Below are 16801 nucleotides of genomic sequence, written 5' to 3' on the forward strand. Positions count from 1 at the left end.
TTCTTTCACTAATGTCTGTAGAAGCAGTCTGCAGGCCTAGGGGCTCGGCTTTATACACCTGTGGCCACGGAAGTGACTGGAACACCTGAATTCAATGATTTGGATGGATGACTGAATACTTTTGGAAATAGAGTGTATATCTAAGGTCAAATGTGTGCTTTGGAGTCCACCCTTCCCCCTCTCCGAGAACATACCGGCACACCAGGAAACAAGAGACCAAAAATACATGTCCATTTACATTTATTATTGCATACGTACAACACCAATTAGTCCATACATCTGTGCATTTGGATATGCACTTAAATCACAGATTGAAAGATTGAATACTAAGTACTGAATCGCAGTCAGGGTTTGTGTGAATACACAGATTACGGATAAATAACACCACAGGGTTCTCTTCACTACCGAGCTAAAGCTACAAAGGAACGTCAACCTCACAAATAGGAGTTAATAGTTTCCTATAAAACCTTTGCATGACGTAAGCACTGGCGAGTAACGTAGACTGAATGTGGTCTTTGTTAGCTGAATACAACCTGAACAGTACATGTAATGCTTTACCTTTCCAGTGGTTACATCATCTCTCACAGCTGAAGGGGAAAATGAACTGGCCCACTCCCTCCTCTCTTATTTTCAGATTTAGGAGACATATATTAATAACTGAGCAGTTTCAGTAATGGTCACTCAACCCCCCCATCCCCCCCCCTCCCCCAACGTTACATAAAATACATAAAATTGCTGGCTGATTTTATTAGACCCCGATACCCTGGAACGGACTTAGTTAACAACTCTGCTTTACTGCGTTGATTATTTCATGCTGCGTCTTAAACTGACTATTCTGGCTATTTGACACTTTTACTGGCCTGTGACTGAATTTGAGCCACTGCATTCACAGCTACATGTAAACCTGGCCTGCAACTCAATGAATATCTCTCTTCTCTTTCTCTGGGGGCCTTTTCGAGTGTTGTAGGCTGCTCAGCGTGCGAGTGTGAACGTGGAAAAAGGGTCACACTGACACGGAATACCTTTCCATCAATTGAAACCCCAGTGAAGTGCCTCACGTCACAGTAGAGCCTAAATGACACTCTAACGATAGGGAGAAGACCGTGTACGCCTGCCCTTCTCTTGGTTACACTGGAGTCGCCCTTCCGGTTGCATCTGTAAATAGAGATGCGCTCTACTGGTTAAACGAATGGAACAAAAAAACTAAAAGCACACTGATCCGCAGCCTTGGGACCAGAGAATGACCAAAGTATGATGTACCACGCTGCACGTGCAGCAGTGCCGACACACGCAGGCTACAAATGAACCAAGAATTAATGCAGCATAATGAACACAGACATTTACATCACCGGATACCCAAAACCAACACACACACAAAAAATCAGTGCCTGAGAGCAAATCACCACATCAAAATGGAGCAATACAGTGTGGACTGCACAGCGGTCAGAAAGCCGTCGCTGTAGACAGGACAGGACAGACTCTCCCCTGCAAGTTGCTCGTTGTACGCTTCGCACGGGGAGGTCACTGACAACGCTGCGCACGAGTTAGATAGTGTTAGCAGAGGTAAGTGCTAACGAGTTCAACTGAAACGGGTTCGCGTTCCTACTGTGCGTGATTAGACGTGCGTAAAGGCCTCCTGCATGTAATCGAAAGGCTGTTCGCTTTAGTCTAAACCAGGAGAACGAATACTGGACTGCACTCGCTGACCAGTCTAACCTCTAGGCCGGCTCTGACTAATCAAAACAGAGTAGCCCCCTCGCCCCCCCCACAGGCATAAGCACATAAGTTCACACACTCATACACACACACACACACACACAGCAAGGCCAAGACACGTCACAGTCCCCGCCCCTCCACAAAAGGATACATACACCGATCAGGCGTAACATTCTGACCACCTCCTTGTCCATTTGATCAGCTCCACTTACTGTATAGCTGCACTTTGTAGTAACACTGACGTGGTGGTGGTGTGTTAGTGTGCGTTGTGCTGGTCAGACTCAGCAGCGCTGCTGGAGTTTTTAAACACCTCAGTGTCACAGCCGGACTGAGAATAGTCCACCAAAAATATCCAGCCGACAGCGTCCTGTGACCACTGATGAAGGACTAGAGGATGACCAACACAAACTGTGCGGCAGCAGATGAGCTGTCGTCTCTGACTTTACATCTACAAGGTGGACCGACAAGGTAGGAGTGTCTAATAGAGTGGACAGTTAGTGGACACAGTGTTTAAAAACTCCAGCAGCACTGCTGTCTGATCCACTCGTACCAGCGCAACACGCACTAACGCACCACCACAACCCAAACAGTACCTGCCCTGTGAGGGTCCATGGGGGTCCTGACCACTGAAGAACAGGGTAACAGAGTATCAGAGAAACAGATGGACTACAGTCTGTAACTGTAGAACTACAGAGTGCAGCTATACAGTAAGTGGAGCTGATAAAGTGGACAACGAGCGTAGAAACAAGGAGGTGGTCAGAATGTTCTGCCTGACCGGTGTACATTTGAGCTGAAAGTGAAGTACCAACTCACTGAGACAAAGCGTGACACCTCCCACAGCTTTAGGCTACGGCGAGGGTCCCTCATCTCGGCATCGAAGACACCAGAACTCACTAAAACAAGCACATTCATTAAAAGTACAGTAGCACTGTTAAAAGCTTTGGAACAGATGGAACACAAGAACACACCGCTGTTCAGGGAAACTGGGGTGGGGGCACAGATACAGCCCTCATGCCAGGAAAACAGATAAACAGATATGCCGTCTCATCATAAACCTGAAAACTCAAACACTCTGGCTTCAACAGACACCTGAAGACCTAAAGGAGAGAGCTTTTCAGTGCATTACCAGTATGGCAGGTATATATTAAGAACAAAAAAATTATATGTACACATTTTAGGCTAGTTTACATTTTTCATACTGGGAAAAAAAAACATACAATTCACTATGTAGGCTATAATAATATATATATTCACAACTTATACACTTAGCACGTTGGTCTGGAGATACAAGAGAGTACAGAGAGAAGCGTGGGCCTGTATGATCAGACACAGCGAGTGTAACCATCCAGAAAGCACAGCAACGTAAGCTGCCACCACACAGGGTGGTGGAAATGTCGACAATAGAACAGACTAAACATACATTCATAATGAGAAATTACGCGACGGGTTTAAAGAACCACCAAATCCTGCAGCTATTCTCGTTAAAAACTCCGGAGGCCGCATTAAAAGGTGCTGCAGGACGTGGCTCTCTCCTTTCCAGATTCTGCCGAAGATCGAGTTTAATGTGCAAAATAGTTGTTCCCAAAGAGACATTTGCAATTTTGCAACTTTCCAGCTCTTTTAAACGCTTAATGCCAAAAAAATGCATAAAATTATAGGATATTATATGTGATAAGAAGCATCTGGCGAAGGAACGCTAAAATATTGCACAGTATTTCACGTACAGCTGTGTGCATGTCTATGTATTCATAAATATGGGTACAGATACAGGCACCAGTTTTTCGCCCACCACAATTTAAAGATAACAGGTGTGTGTTGTGTTGTATTTAGGCCTGCTCTGGGCAGAAAGAAGCGACTGAGCCATTTCAGCAGGAAAACTCGACAGTTCGGAAACTTTTATACAAACCACACACAAACACAGAATTATATTCCGCTCGTTTTCCCACGCACGCCTCAGTCGAGCATTACACTATATATTATCATCTTTCTGTGAACTCGTTGGTTCTGCCGGGGATCTGAGGGTTCCTTGGGGTGACGTTTGGATTAGTCCTGACTGGAACGGGAGGGGGCAGTGTTGGGAATGCCGTGCTGGAAGGGATCGCCCAGTTGCTGTGAGAGTCAAAGCCAGAGATGCTCTGGGGCTGCTGGAATGTTGCGCTGGAGGACAAAGACAGCAGAGAGAGCCCTGTCGCTTCTGCTGTTGCTGGAGCTTTTCCTGATATGGTGAAGTCCGAATCGTCGTCAAAGGTGACCCACTGCTGGGTACGCTTTGGTGGTGCTGATGCGGGAGCGGAAGCTGGAGCTGTGAGTGGAGGTCTGGAGAAGGAGGGAGGGAGGGTGGCGCTGTGGCCCAAGGCAGACCCAGGCCTGGGGAGGGCAGGCTTGGATGCCTCGGCCTGCTGCTGGGCGTAGAAGTCGGGCGTGAGCGAGCGGCGCTGGGGTGTGGCCAGGGTGCTGGGGAATGGGTTAGTGCTGCTGGGTCTCGGCTGGAGGTCAGACAGGAAAGGGTTCGGGGAGGAGCGGAGGGTTTCCTGCGAACGGCTGCGGGAAGGTGGAGGAGGGGCCAGCAAAGAGGCGGGAGCGCTGGGGAGTGGAGCCGCTGTTGGAATCTGCAGGGAGAACAGAGATGTGGAATCCAGGGACAGGGAGTTGGGCAAGGTGGACGAGGAAGAGATGGAACTGGAGGATGAGGTGTGGAGGGAGCTGCTCCGTGACAGGGAATTGGTGTTCAGCCAGGATGTGGAGGAAAACAGGTTGGAGGTGAGCGAGTTCAAGGGGTCTGCTTTCCATTGTGCTTCTCTTTGGATTCCATTCATTCCATTGGTCTGCAGGAAAACACAACACACACAGGCAGAAGCAATCAAGGTCAAGCATCAGGGCGGAACGTGGGCTTAATAAATGCAGAATTCTCAAGGTATAATGATCACAGCTGGGTAAATAAATGGGTCATTCCACAGAAACGTCCACTCTTCTGTCCCTCCGTAGGAGTCACTGGTGTTACTGACCGTCATCGGTGTTCCTCATAATAAAGGAAACACCAGAGACGTTTTTAATGATCAATGCATTTCACAGAACATCAAACCACACGCTGTCCATCAGGGAACGTCCACTAAAATATGGAATTTAATCCATTTGTGTTTCTATTTTTTCACAGTGACCTCAGAATAAAAAGTCGGTCACACCAGTGACGTCAGCTAGAAGCTTCATATGAAATCAGGAGCTGAATGAGAAGATCTCTGAGAACTGAGGGACGCAGTGGACCCACCATGAGCTTTTCTTCATAGATCCTCAGAAAACGGGTCAAAGGACGTCAAGCGACGTCATCGGTGTGACTTTTATTTCAAAATAAGAGATTTCTTGTTACTCCTGGGTACAACTTTCATTATAGATTTTCCAATGTTCATATGCCATTTGTTTTCTTTATGCCATTTAGTTTATATCTTCCATAGTCATGTAGAGATTATAGGAGCAGTATATGGCACTCAGCCTTTACACATGACTTCTGTGGTGCTTGGAATTCTAGATAATTGATAATTGACCAATATTGCCAAATTGACGGCTCAAGAAGGTGTAATTGTTTAAATAACGTTTATTTTAAAATATAAATAATTTGCAACCCTTACATGTTTTTTTTTTTTTTTTTTTTTTTAAGTGCAACATCTGCAAAAGCTAGACACACAAAAATGGACGTTTCTGTAGAATGACCCAAACACTGACACAATGACTGCCAACATCTGGATGACTGGCACTATTCCCAACACACAGTCTTTCAAGGTATGGACATAAACATATAAAATTATAAATATTACATCAGTTACGTTACACACAACATGAATGTTACCAGACTGGTGTTGTTATGCTTTTGTTTTCTGAAACAAAAATAAAGCCTCGTATTATGAACTAAGGTAAGTCGTCCTTGTCACAGCCATAAAATTCAGCTTTGTGAGGTATGGGATGTTGAAAATGACAACAGAAAAATACCAAAACTCAGCGAAACTTTCCTTGAACCATGTTTATCCATGTAAAAGGAGTGGCGTATCCTTGTAAGATGTACTACTAGTAACACTACCCATATAAGCAGTACTAAAGTACTTGGTGTAAAGGGGTTCAAGTTAAGTTTTACCAAACACGCACATACTAGTAAAAATAATAAACCATGTATAAACTTAAAAACAGCCAACTGAAAAAAGTGAAAGGGAAAAATAACTAGGACATGGAGGTCACTACAATGTCTACAATGTATGAGCATACACTGAAGGAGGACTATGGTTCTGAGAAGACAGTACTGATGCCAAAATTGGCATTAAATACCTGTCAACCTGAGGATTGCTCCTGCTTGAGAGAGAGAAAGATAAACACACACACAAACAAGCATCAACAGAAGTTGGAAATATTACAGATAGAGACAGTAGCAAGGCTAAGATTATGATAAGAGATGAGGAAATTTAATCTGTTCCAACACAGACTTAGAGAAAGTAAGAGAAGGCAGTGCTAGTGACCCTGAGTGTCCATCTGTATTGTATGTCTGACCTGTAGTACGGCTCACGTAGTGGTAAGTGGTAAGAATACAGGCAAAAACTTCCGCTGATGTTCAATGTGCTGATCTCTTGATGGTGGTTTACTCAAACCACGTACTCGAGTTAAAGTAGAGTAGGACGAAAATATTCCTCCAGTAAAAGTAGAAGTTCCTCCCTTTAGACCTCCACTTGAGTAAAAGTACTAAAGTATTTCCCTTCAAATGTACTTAAGTATAAAGTAAAAGTACTAAAAGAGTAATTCTGGCTCTGATCTGGTCCTGTTATCATTTTTATAACCAGACTGGCTTCATGAACTCATTTCAGGTGAAAGTCCTCCAGCGTCTCTCTTGGTAAAAGCTGGCAGATAAGACGTGTTACTGACTCTGTGGATGTCGCTGCTTCCCCAAAACGGGTGGAAACGTGTAGGTTAACAAGATGCAGGCAGTGGAGTGGAGAAGTGTGGGTTTTATACCACATCAGAAAACTGCTTCTGTACAGCTGTAAGTAAAGTATGATCAATAGTTCTGATGCTCTTATATGTCTCTAACAACCAGTCTCTGTAGCACAGAGACAGCAGGAATCACATCTTAGACTGATGCATCCAAGGTACTTAACTACTTCATTCTTAGCAGGTAATTTGTTATGGTATCAGTATCAAGTACTAAAAATATGCATTCATCCCAATGTGTCCCTACAAATGACATTTTAGAAGCTTACCTGGTTAAACTAATCCAGCTCCAATAGCTCTTAGAAACAAGGTGTGAAATGCATGGAGTGTATTACACATTGCAGGACTAACCTGAGAGGCAGGAGCAGGGGCAGGTGCAGGTGCAGGGGCAGGAGCAGCAGCAGCCTCAGGTGGAAGGGCATGTGAGGAGCGGCTACGGGGTGGGGGCTTAGGAGAAGCCAGACCAGGCTGAGGAGGGGCGGCTGCTCCTGTGGCTGCAGCAGCTGGCTGAGGCTGCAGGGGAGCAGCCAAAGTGGGCTGCATGGGTGGGGGCAGCTGGGGCACCATGGGCGGCGGCAGCTGTGACTGTATCGACGGCTGCATGGGGGAAGTGGCCTGGGGCTGCATGGGAGAGGCCATCTGTGGCCTCATGGGGCCAGGAAGAGATGGAGGAGGACCTGTAGGGGGGGGGAAACCAACACCAGTGTTTAGCCATGTGACATTATTGGTTCACCAATTAATATTTATACATTGCAAAGTGTATCACAATCTCAATATGTAGCAACAGATACACACTGTATGTATTGATGGACAGATAGATAGATCAATAGATAGATAGACAGACAGACAGATAGATATGTTATTGATCCCGAGGAAAATCTAGCAATTTATTGTACAGCCCTTCAGTTATTGGTATTGTTAATATAGTCTAATTTGGGAACCTCTTTCTCTAGGCATCCTGGTCCTGGAAAACCCCTGCCTTGCACACTTCAGCGGTTTTCCCTACTGTATCACAACCACTCAAAATCAAGAAGGCCTTGTTAATTGGCTGATCCTTTGGATCAGGTGTGTCGGAGCAGGAAAAAGAACCAATTATCTAAGGCAAAAATGTTTGCAACCACTGTATGAGCATGTTGATGGTTGTTCACCTACCCAGAGGGAGCTCTGCTGGTTTGGTCTGCGGTTCTGGGACGGGTCTTGGGGCTCCTGGGTGGTTGTCTGGGGCAGGTCGAGGGGCCCCGGGGTGAACTTCAGCTATGGGTCTGGGAGCTCCAGGGTGAGCGGGAGGAGGTGGTCGGGACTGAGGTGGCACACTGATGACTCCTGCTCTAGGAGGGATGTTCTGAAATACAAATTTAATTAGTATAATTAATTTCTTGAAGAGAGTCAACCGGGTCTACCCAAAAACTGCTCTTTCGAGGCATTTAACCACTTTTACTTCGCAAAGACCTTCTCTAACGTAAACAAATCAGCACATAATTATCATATGACGACATACCAAAGCTTAGCTCTTATAAAATGGAAACAGGAAACATGATAAAATACTCCAATGTTCGAGAAATAATTTCATTTACTATTAATGATCATCACAACAGTTGTTAAGAGTAGGCCAAGCAACGTCCGAGTCGAAGATTATTCTACAAAGAGCAATTTTTAAAATAAGTTTGTGCGTCAATACTGAATTCAGTTGATGTGTGCGATCATGTAGGTATACTGAGTATTTTACTTTTAATAAAAGCCATATTACACGTTCGTTTTCAAGGTCTACCCACCGGTCTTGGGACGCCTGGAGCTCCAGCAGATTGGCCACGTCCTGAAACACATCAGGAAGGGCGCTTATGATTAACAGCGCATATTCAGTCACTCTCTCTTCAGGACAAAAATATCTTTCATTTCTTTGTTATCCCTCACAATAGATTGAGCTTCAGAGTTCCCCTCCTGTCTAACCCTCTTTCCTTCAAACTCGGTCAACTCACTGCCTCGCTATTTGACAATATGCCCAGAAAGCCACATTTATACCAACCAGCTCTTGCGTATCGCTTTCCGAGCCTGCTGGAGGACTAAGGCCTTAGAAGTAAAGGCAAGCATGTGAGCCACTGTATGCACAATAGCTGTAGTGCTCTCATCTTGGACCGATCTCCCCACACTCCTCCCCCGTTCCTCTCTGGCTCTCAGCACGGCTCTCAGAATGACTCACCTCTTCCTGGTCAGTGGGGGGGGTCAAGCAACACTGCTGCCGCCGCCAGGCCGAGCTACCTGGCCAACAGCGTTGCCAGATCACTGAACTATTCTTCAGCACCAGAGCACACTCCCTTTCCCACGCAACTTAAATGACTGAGATGGCCCGAATGGGGGAAACCAGGAAAATGCTATTGACCGTGGCCAAGCTGGGATCACAGTATCAGCCAAGTGAAGACAGGCCAACCTTCCTAAGACTCGCTCCATTCCGGAAGACAAGTTCTGGATTATGGCATGAAGCCATGCACAAGGCCTGCATGCTTTCTCTACTGTCAGCTACAGAAGAACACAATAAAGTGAGGAACATTACGCCTCAGTGAACAGATACTCACCTGCAGCATCTGCTCTGGCTAAAGCAGGGCTTTTTTGTCCTTCGCAGCATGAAGGGGGAAGCGATTCACTATTATTCTCTGTGTAACCATCACAATAATAATAAACTACATTAGAACTCTTTTGAGAAAAGGTCCTGTGAAGTAACTATGTACCTATGCATATCTTACCTGGCAGAATATTACCACATTTATTCCGCTTTAACACTGGCTGTGTTTACATGCAAAGATTTTCACCAATCCGATTGAATACATTCCGATTACAGATTAAGACTGGGGTGCTTATGCTCACTCTACGCAATTTGACGGAAAATCTCTGTTTACATGCTCACTACAAGTAATCCAGTCCAAAATGACATGCATGTGTGGAGAACCGCTTAGAGTAAACATTACAATGACAGTGAGCCTCATGTGAGGTCCAGTTAGAGTGAGATGAGCAGCAGTGAGCAGTGATTGTGTTTTTAACTGCTTTAAAATGACGTCAGACTCAGGAAAACGTCCTTCACACGTCCTTATTAAAGAAGGCCGAGAGGAAGACGTCGTGCTCTGAGACGCATAAGCTGGACGTCCGTCCCACCGCCGTCTTTTAAAGATCAGAGCATGAACTTCGTCTCCTCTGCAGACCAGTTTCTGCTCCGCCGTGTTGAACGGTATAAACTCTCACTGTGACGTGACGCACATGCAGAACGGACTTAAACTTTCCGATAGGGAATGTAATCGGATACAGGCGTTTACACGGAAATTATTCTCCTATTTAACAGAGTATTTACAGGATTACCCACCTCGTTTAATCAGACAGAAACTGTATTCCGAATGGCCTCAATCAGACTAGACTATTCAGACTGAGGTGCTTATATGGACGTATTCTATTCCAATTGAGGATTGAGGATCGGATTATTAACATGGCTACTGTCTTGGAATTAAAAGGCTACAGATATAACACTACATCCACACACATCTGACGGCAGCTGAAGGAGAAGAACAACTGGAAGTCCATGCGGTTTTATTAAGTGGCTCTTAATAAAGAAAAGCAGGATTTTTTTTAGCCAGGGAACTAGACAAACACCATTTGCTAGGGCATGAACTTTCAGTTGCAAGGGTGTCAATGATATACAACAAACACTGAAGAGGGAAGAATTACTCTGAAACTACTTGGTTCATAATTACCTTCATTTTCAATCAAATCAAAAAGGTTTAGAGGCTCTGCAAAGCCTTCAAACAAGAATTTGCAAAGTTTTCAAGTGTTAAACACAATTCAAAGACTGATAAAACATTAAAAAAAAGTCGGGAACGTGGTATTCAATATCCATAACGATCCTGAATATAAATAGCTGCAAAGTGGTACATAATATCCAGAGCCATGCTGAATATAACTATATATACACCAATCAGGCGTAACATTCTGACCACCTCCTTGTTTCTCACCACCACCTGAGAATGACCCACCACCCAAATAGTACCTGCTCTGTGAGGGTCCATGGGGGTCCTGACCACTGAAGAACAGGGTAACAGAGTATCAGAGAAACAGATGGACTACAGTCTGTAACTGTAGAACTACAGAGTGCAGCTATACAGTAAGTGGAGCTGATAAAGTGGACAGTGAGCGTAGAAACGAGGAGGTGGTCATAATGTTGTGCCTGACCGGTGTAAAGTGCTACATAACATCCAGGCTCCTGTTGAATATACATGACCTATGCTATATATAAGTATGGATAAAGTGGTATAAGATATTTCGGCTCATTCTGAATAATGCGGCTAAACAGTTGATATCAGTTCACTTTCACAATCAAGTCAGATATGACCAGATATGGTACAGTACATCAATACTGAAAAAAATTACACCGAATCTATTGAATGAACCACCACAGAAAAAGCACATTGCTTTCTTAACACTTTGCTACTGCACACACAACATTACCTTCTGATTCTCTCCTACCAGGTGTAGGGCTTCTATCTCCTTTAGAAGTAATCAGTTGATAACGGGAAAAAAAAAAAAAAAAAAAAAAAAAATCAAAGCACGGATGTAAAGCTAGCTATCGTCAGCCAACAAGCAATTACAACAGAGATTAAGTCTGATTTCTTTGCAGTCACAGAAAAATAGAAGGTCAGCAGTATTTACTGGCATTAGACCAAAATATGGTTATAGCGAAGGGGATATCACTACTACTGGAAGAGAACCTTGCATCTCCATCTTCAACGTTTTTGACATAGTTTGAAAACGCCTGTTTTTTTACATTGTGTGTAAATTTCACGATGAATGGACCAAAAGAAACGGCCCAAATTCCATTGACTTCCATTAAAGGTACATTGTTTTTTCCTTCTCCTGTAAAGTGACCGTTTTGGAGATACGAGGTTTTCTTCTGACAGCAGTGATACGCAAGCTGAAAATGAAATACTGAATGACGGTGCCATTAAATCAGCCTTTGTAGTGAAGGTGCTAAAAAGGAAGGTTGCCTTACCTGAGGGTGGTGGGGGGCGCTGTGGGGGTGCAGGTCTGGCAGGGGGAGCGTTGGGGCGTGGGGGAGGGGGGCGTTTTGGTTCCAGTCCTTGGGATGGAGGAGCTCCTACTGCTTGGTTTTCCACAGGAGAACCTAAAGAGAAAAATGACTGGATTACCATCACTGTCGTGAGGATTGGCACCATCATCGCCATGCAATAAGAGGCTGCAGCACTACAAAAGCACAAGCGTTAACATTCTGGGAGCCTGCACTGCACACTCAACACATCAACGGCACCTCTAGAAGCTTTCGCTCTTTACCTGCCAGTTCCCTCCTACATGTGACCGGACTTAGGCCACCTTTCACACACAGTGAGAAAAGTCAAATGAGTTTGGAGAACGCCATCAGTAACAGACCGAAAACATCATATATGCTTTAAATCGGTCTTTCATGGTTAGATTTGAAAGCAGTAAAACACAGAGTGTGTGCTCTACCTTGCGGTGGTCCAGCTGTGCGTGGCGGGGCTCTGCTCGGCCGGCAGGGAGGGGCCGGCTCCCCATGAGTCGGGGAGGGGCAAGGACTGGAGCGAGGAGAGGTAGCGGGAGATGTTCCAGGACCCATGCCCATCCCAGGCTGCAGGTGCTGAGGGAGAATGTCCTCTATCTCCTCATCCACATCACCTTCAAACACAGCAGCATCAAAGATTACTTAATCTTTTTTTTTTTTATTCTGACCCACAAAACAATCAGCTCATTTTTTTAATGGTGGCTCAAAAGGTACAGCAGGAAATACTGCTTGGAACGTATCACAGCAGATGGACGCTTGGAACAAACTGGTACTACTTTGTTTCTACACTCATCGTCCATTTGATCAGATCCACTTACCATACAGGTCCACTTTGTAGTTCTATAATCAGAGCTTGTAGTCCATCTGTTTCTCAGCATCATTTGTTGGTTTTCACCTTGCCCCTTGGAAATGAGTCACAATGGGTAGCGGTTGAGACCCTCCCCTACAAAATGGGACCCTCGAATAAAAAGAGCATCACTTCATTAACGGCTACTAGTGCCGCTCTGTAGGCGACCCTGCCCGTCTGCAGGGACAGCAGAGGAGGGGAAAGTTCAGCTCCTCACTGCTGGGCTTTAGTTACATTTAGGGATCATACGCCTTCAAAGAGGGGAGCAATTATTTATTATCACCCCCCCCTAATTCTTCAGTGATATGAAGCTGAAGTCAGAGATTCTCCAGATTCGACTTTTCCTGTTCCACCTTAAATGGAGCAGCTGTTACATTCTGGCTTCAGGTGTCAGAACTGCTGGACTATTTAAGGTTGAACAGGAGAATTTTGCTAGCTACCGAGACATCAGCATACTAGGGGCAGTCGTGGGCTGGAGGTTAGGGAACTGGCCCGGAAGGTTGCCGGTTCGATCCCCAGTGCCGACAGTTTGTGACTGAGGTGTCCTTTCATGACATGTATAGTGTACTGGGAGTCCATATCGTCCACCCCTAGTGCAACATCATCCACCACTGAAATATTAACTGGTCAGTGGTTGCTCCATGGGGTTCAAGGTGATGAACAGGGTAAAGAAAGACTAACAACTCATGCAAAGACAGAGAGGAACTACAGTCTGTAATCGTAGAACTACAAAGCGCACCTATGTGGTAAGTGGACCTGATAAAGTGGACAATCAGGGTGGATACGAGGAAGGTGTACTCAAAAAGTGGCCAGTATGTGTCAATCTATCATGATGATGCAAATTAGATGCAATCATGGGCTGGAGGTCAGGGAAACCAGCCTCGTGACCGGAAGGTTGCCGGTTCGATCCCCAGAGCCGACAGCAAGTGACTGAGGTGTCCTTGAGCAAGACACCTAACCCCCAACTGCTCCCCGGGCGCTGCGGATTGGGCTGCCCACCGCTCCGGGCAAGCGTGCTCACTGCCCCCTAGTGTGTGTGTATTCACTAGTGTGTACGTGGTGTTTCACTTCACAGATGCGTTAAATGTGGAGGTGAAACTTCCCCGTTGTGGGACTAATAAGGGTCACTTAATCTTAATTAATTAATGCAGTTGATGAGCCAAAACCTGCTCCTTTAGTTCTGCCCTGGAGCTATGAGGCTATGATGCTTTTCGTCATTGTTTTAAACCCATAACCAACTCCACTCCCTCTTGCTCGGTGATTTGAACACAAATGCTGTGATCAGCACACAGTTACCCTCCATGTCGAACTCATCTCCCATGACAGTATCCTCAGCAAGCAGTGTGGAGCTAGCGGAGGTGGGGATGCTGCCACAGATCCTCTCCACACTCATCTCCTCTTCTAGGCTCTTGATCCAACCAGGGCTCTTCAGACGGATGTCGATGGTCTTCCCAATCACCTGGATTTACAGTAAGAGAGATTATCTCAGGGGGTGTCCTGGTTCCTTTTGGGCTCATTGCCCTAATCAGGAAGCACCACAGTGTCACACTGAACCTTTGAAAATGACTGCAATAATTTTGCAAGATCAGCTGCAACTGTCAGCAAGTATTTTCACAATGTTCTCCCTTACTAAACTATGAGGAAGTCCCTAGGACTGCACAAAACATGATCTGTTAATCATAATACCGGCTTCTAGAAAACTGACGAACCTGAATTATAAAGTAATACACTCGGCAGCTGTGAGCAGAACCACAGATGCTTTACTGGTATTAAAAGTGGTCTGCAGATTGAACCAAACATCTGAAATACTGTTACTTACAGTGGAGGCACTCAGTGAGAGCGCAGCCAGGGCAGAGTACCCTTCCAAAAACGTCACCCACATCTTTTCCTCCACAAATCTGCTCATGAGAAATATAAACAGATGCATTAGAAACAAACAGTGAAGCACAGTCACCGCATGGCTGCGTGTACCAAGTACCGAGACGCAGGTTTATGCATGCTGTCTTTTTGAATATCACTTCAAACCATTAGATGGCGATATCCACTGGATGGCACAGGTCAGCCACAGCAAAAACATAAAAGGAAGAAGTTTAGGTCACATATTGAGGGCACATATTGGCATCACTGAGGACATCACCTTTTTTGATCAGCATCATTTTTGTCTGTAAACCTTAGAAATATATTCTCCAACAATAAATGTTAGTTTGAACATTTTTTGCCCATTAAGAACATTTCTATGCAGCAACCAAGTGGCAAGTGATCTGCTTGGAGTCACTACAGTAAAATATGATGATAATTCATTAGTAGCCAAAGCAACTTCCATCAGGTAGCTGCAGGTGCAGACCTCCTGCAGAACCTTGGGCCTAAATGCCATGCAAAAAAAGCTCAATGGCAAATGGGACCAACATTATAGCTTATAATTCAGGTCAAATGGTCAGCGTCCTGGCGAACTGGCACCTTCCGAGATCTTACCTGATCAGAATGACTTCTCCAAAGTTAGCAAACTTGTCCAGTAGCTCGTCTATCAGGGCATCGTCAAAGTAGTCGTCAGGCCCAGAGCTGCACAGAGAGACCAGGATGGTGCCATCAGGAGGACCCTGCAGAGCGATCACGTCTTTATACACTTGGTGACGTGCTTCCGGGTCCACTTCAAGGATGTCCACGTCTATGACGGCCACCACTGGCCTGGAAGAGACACGCAGAAAGAACAGTTTATTACCACAGAGACTATAAAAACAGATTGCAAAACCGAGTCGAACCATGTCTCAATTGGACCCATGTCTCGAAATCCAGATCGGAATTAAGCAGAACACTCACCACAATAAAGATACTTGTAAGACAGGAAGACTTATGAGACACCTTTCATAAAAACCAACAAACAAACAAACAAAAACAAACAAAACCCAACCTATTTAAAGCTTTTGATAGTTGAAAGGGGCTTTACGGAGCAAAAGGTGCAATAAACAGAAACCGATTTTAATAAAATCCCTCTCAACACTGCTTTTATACACTGCTGTGTCTGATCCACTCGTACCAGCACAACACACACTAACACACCACCACCCCGTCAGTGTTACTGCAGTGCTGAGAATGACCCACCACCCAAATAGTACCTGCTCTGTGAGGGTCCATGGGGGTCCTGACCACTGATGAACAGGGTAAAGGGGGCTAATAAAGTATCAGAGAAACAGATGGACTACAGTCTGTAACTGTAGAACTACAGAGTGCAGCTATAAGCAGTAAGTGGAGCTGATAAAGTGGACAATGAGTGAAGAAACAAGGATAATGTTATTCCCGATTGGGGGAATTCTTGGCAAACAAGTTGACAAATTAATTTTGCTTTTATTTCATTTAAGTGAATTCTTTATCTTTTACTCATTAGGAGAAAACTGGACTGTAGCCATACACACACACACACACACACACACACACATATATATATATAACACCTTAAAAAAAAACATTAAAATGACCTAGATATCATTCACAGAGCACATACAGAAATTCAGGAACATCAAAAAATCCATTCCATTTCCACTCATCCCACTTGCTTAACCCTGGGTATAAAAGGTTTTAAATCAACTGCACCATATCTGGGGGCAGGGGTGTTCATCTCAACCAGTGAAAGGGCGGTATCAAAAAAATCTCATCAAATTTGTGAGCTAGAGAAAAAAAAAAAAAGCTTTTCCTTCTTTAATTAATGTTGTGCTATAACCCTAACTGGCCATCGTTTATGCAAAATATGCAAAAACTTCAACAGTAAAATACAGACACTTGCAGTGCATCTTGAAATACTACATGGACACTTGAAGTATTCAAACTTTTAACTTCCCTAGGAGCTCCGTCTCTTAAACCTACCTATGTGCTTGAACTAGACACCTGGCATCCTTTCTTTGTTGCAAGAGTATTTGGTGATATGACTGGTGTGGAATCGCGTGGAACTGTGTGAAACTGACGTGTAACCGAGGTCCAGTAGACTGTTCTTGGGGTAGGAGAGTCAGAGTTACTGACACTGATACTGACAGTTACATTGCAGTACATGCTGGGGACTGTAGTGCAACACATTGTGAAACGGGCTAATAATAATAATAGAAAATTAAAATACTTTTGCGGGCCGGATAGGATTGTGTGGCGGGCCTGATCTGGTCCGCAGGCCTTGGCTGTCTAATAAAGTAATCAATGTGACCTTATGCAAGGTGCTG

General features: G+C 44.8%; 2 protein-coding genes across 13 annotated transcripts in view; one reads left to right on the forward strand and one right to left on the reverse strand.

The window, feature by feature from the left end:
* Positions 1 to 4889, forward strand: part of eva1c (eva-1 homolog C (C. elegans)) — a 30008-nt gene extending 25119 nt beyond the window's left edge. The window contains exon 9 of the transcript XR_005131809.1: positions 4871 to 4889. The gene's annotated coding sequence lies outside the window, so the exon portion shown is untranslated. The remainder of the gene's footprint in view (positions 1 to 4870) is intronic.
* The window catches only part of synj1 (synaptojanin 1), a 45928-nt gene continuing 32071 nt past the window's right edge, over positions 2945 to 16801 (reverse strand). For 3 of the 12 annotated variants that reach the window (XM_037547398.1, XM_037547399.1, XM_037547397.1), the window contains 12 exons: positions 15072 to 15284; positions 14419 to 14497; positions 13896 to 14058; positions 12181 to 12366; positions 12007 to 12045; positions 11708 to 11839; positions 11167 to 11205; positions 9252 to 9290; positions 8454 to 8494; positions 7834 to 8023; positions 7033 to 7358; positions 2945 to 4541 (listed from right to left, as the gene is read on the reverse strand). In XM_037547398.1, the coding sequence (XP_037403295.1) occupies positions 3696 to 4541; positions 7033 to 7358; positions 7834 to 8023; positions 8454 to 8494; positions 9252 to 9290; positions 11167 to 11205; positions 11708 to 11839; positions 12007 to 12045; positions 12181 to 12366; positions 13896 to 14058; positions 14419 to 14497; positions 15072 to 15284 (2293 nt within the window). In that variant the 3' untranslated portion in view covers positions 2945 to 3695. Of the gene's footprint in view, positions 4542 to 6027; positions 6052 to 7032; positions 7359 to 7833; positions 8024 to 8453; positions 8495 to 9251; positions 9291 to 11166; positions 11206 to 11707; positions 11840 to 12006; positions 12046 to 12180; positions 12367 to 13895; positions 14059 to 14418; positions 14498 to 15071; positions 15285 to 16801 lie in introns of all 12 variants that reach the window. The other 9 variants (XM_037547402.1, XM_037547403.1, XM_037547401.1 and 6 more) reach the window with 7 other exon arrangements.

The sequence above is a fragment of the Pygocentrus nattereri genome, chromosome 18 (assembly GCF_015220715.1).
Source record: "Pygocentrus nattereri isolate fPygNat1 chromosome 18, fPygNat1.pri, whole genome shotgun sequence".
Taxonomy (NCBI): domain Eukaryota; kingdom Metazoa; phylum Chordata; class Actinopteri; order Characiformes; family Serrasalmidae; genus Pygocentrus; species Pygocentrus nattereri.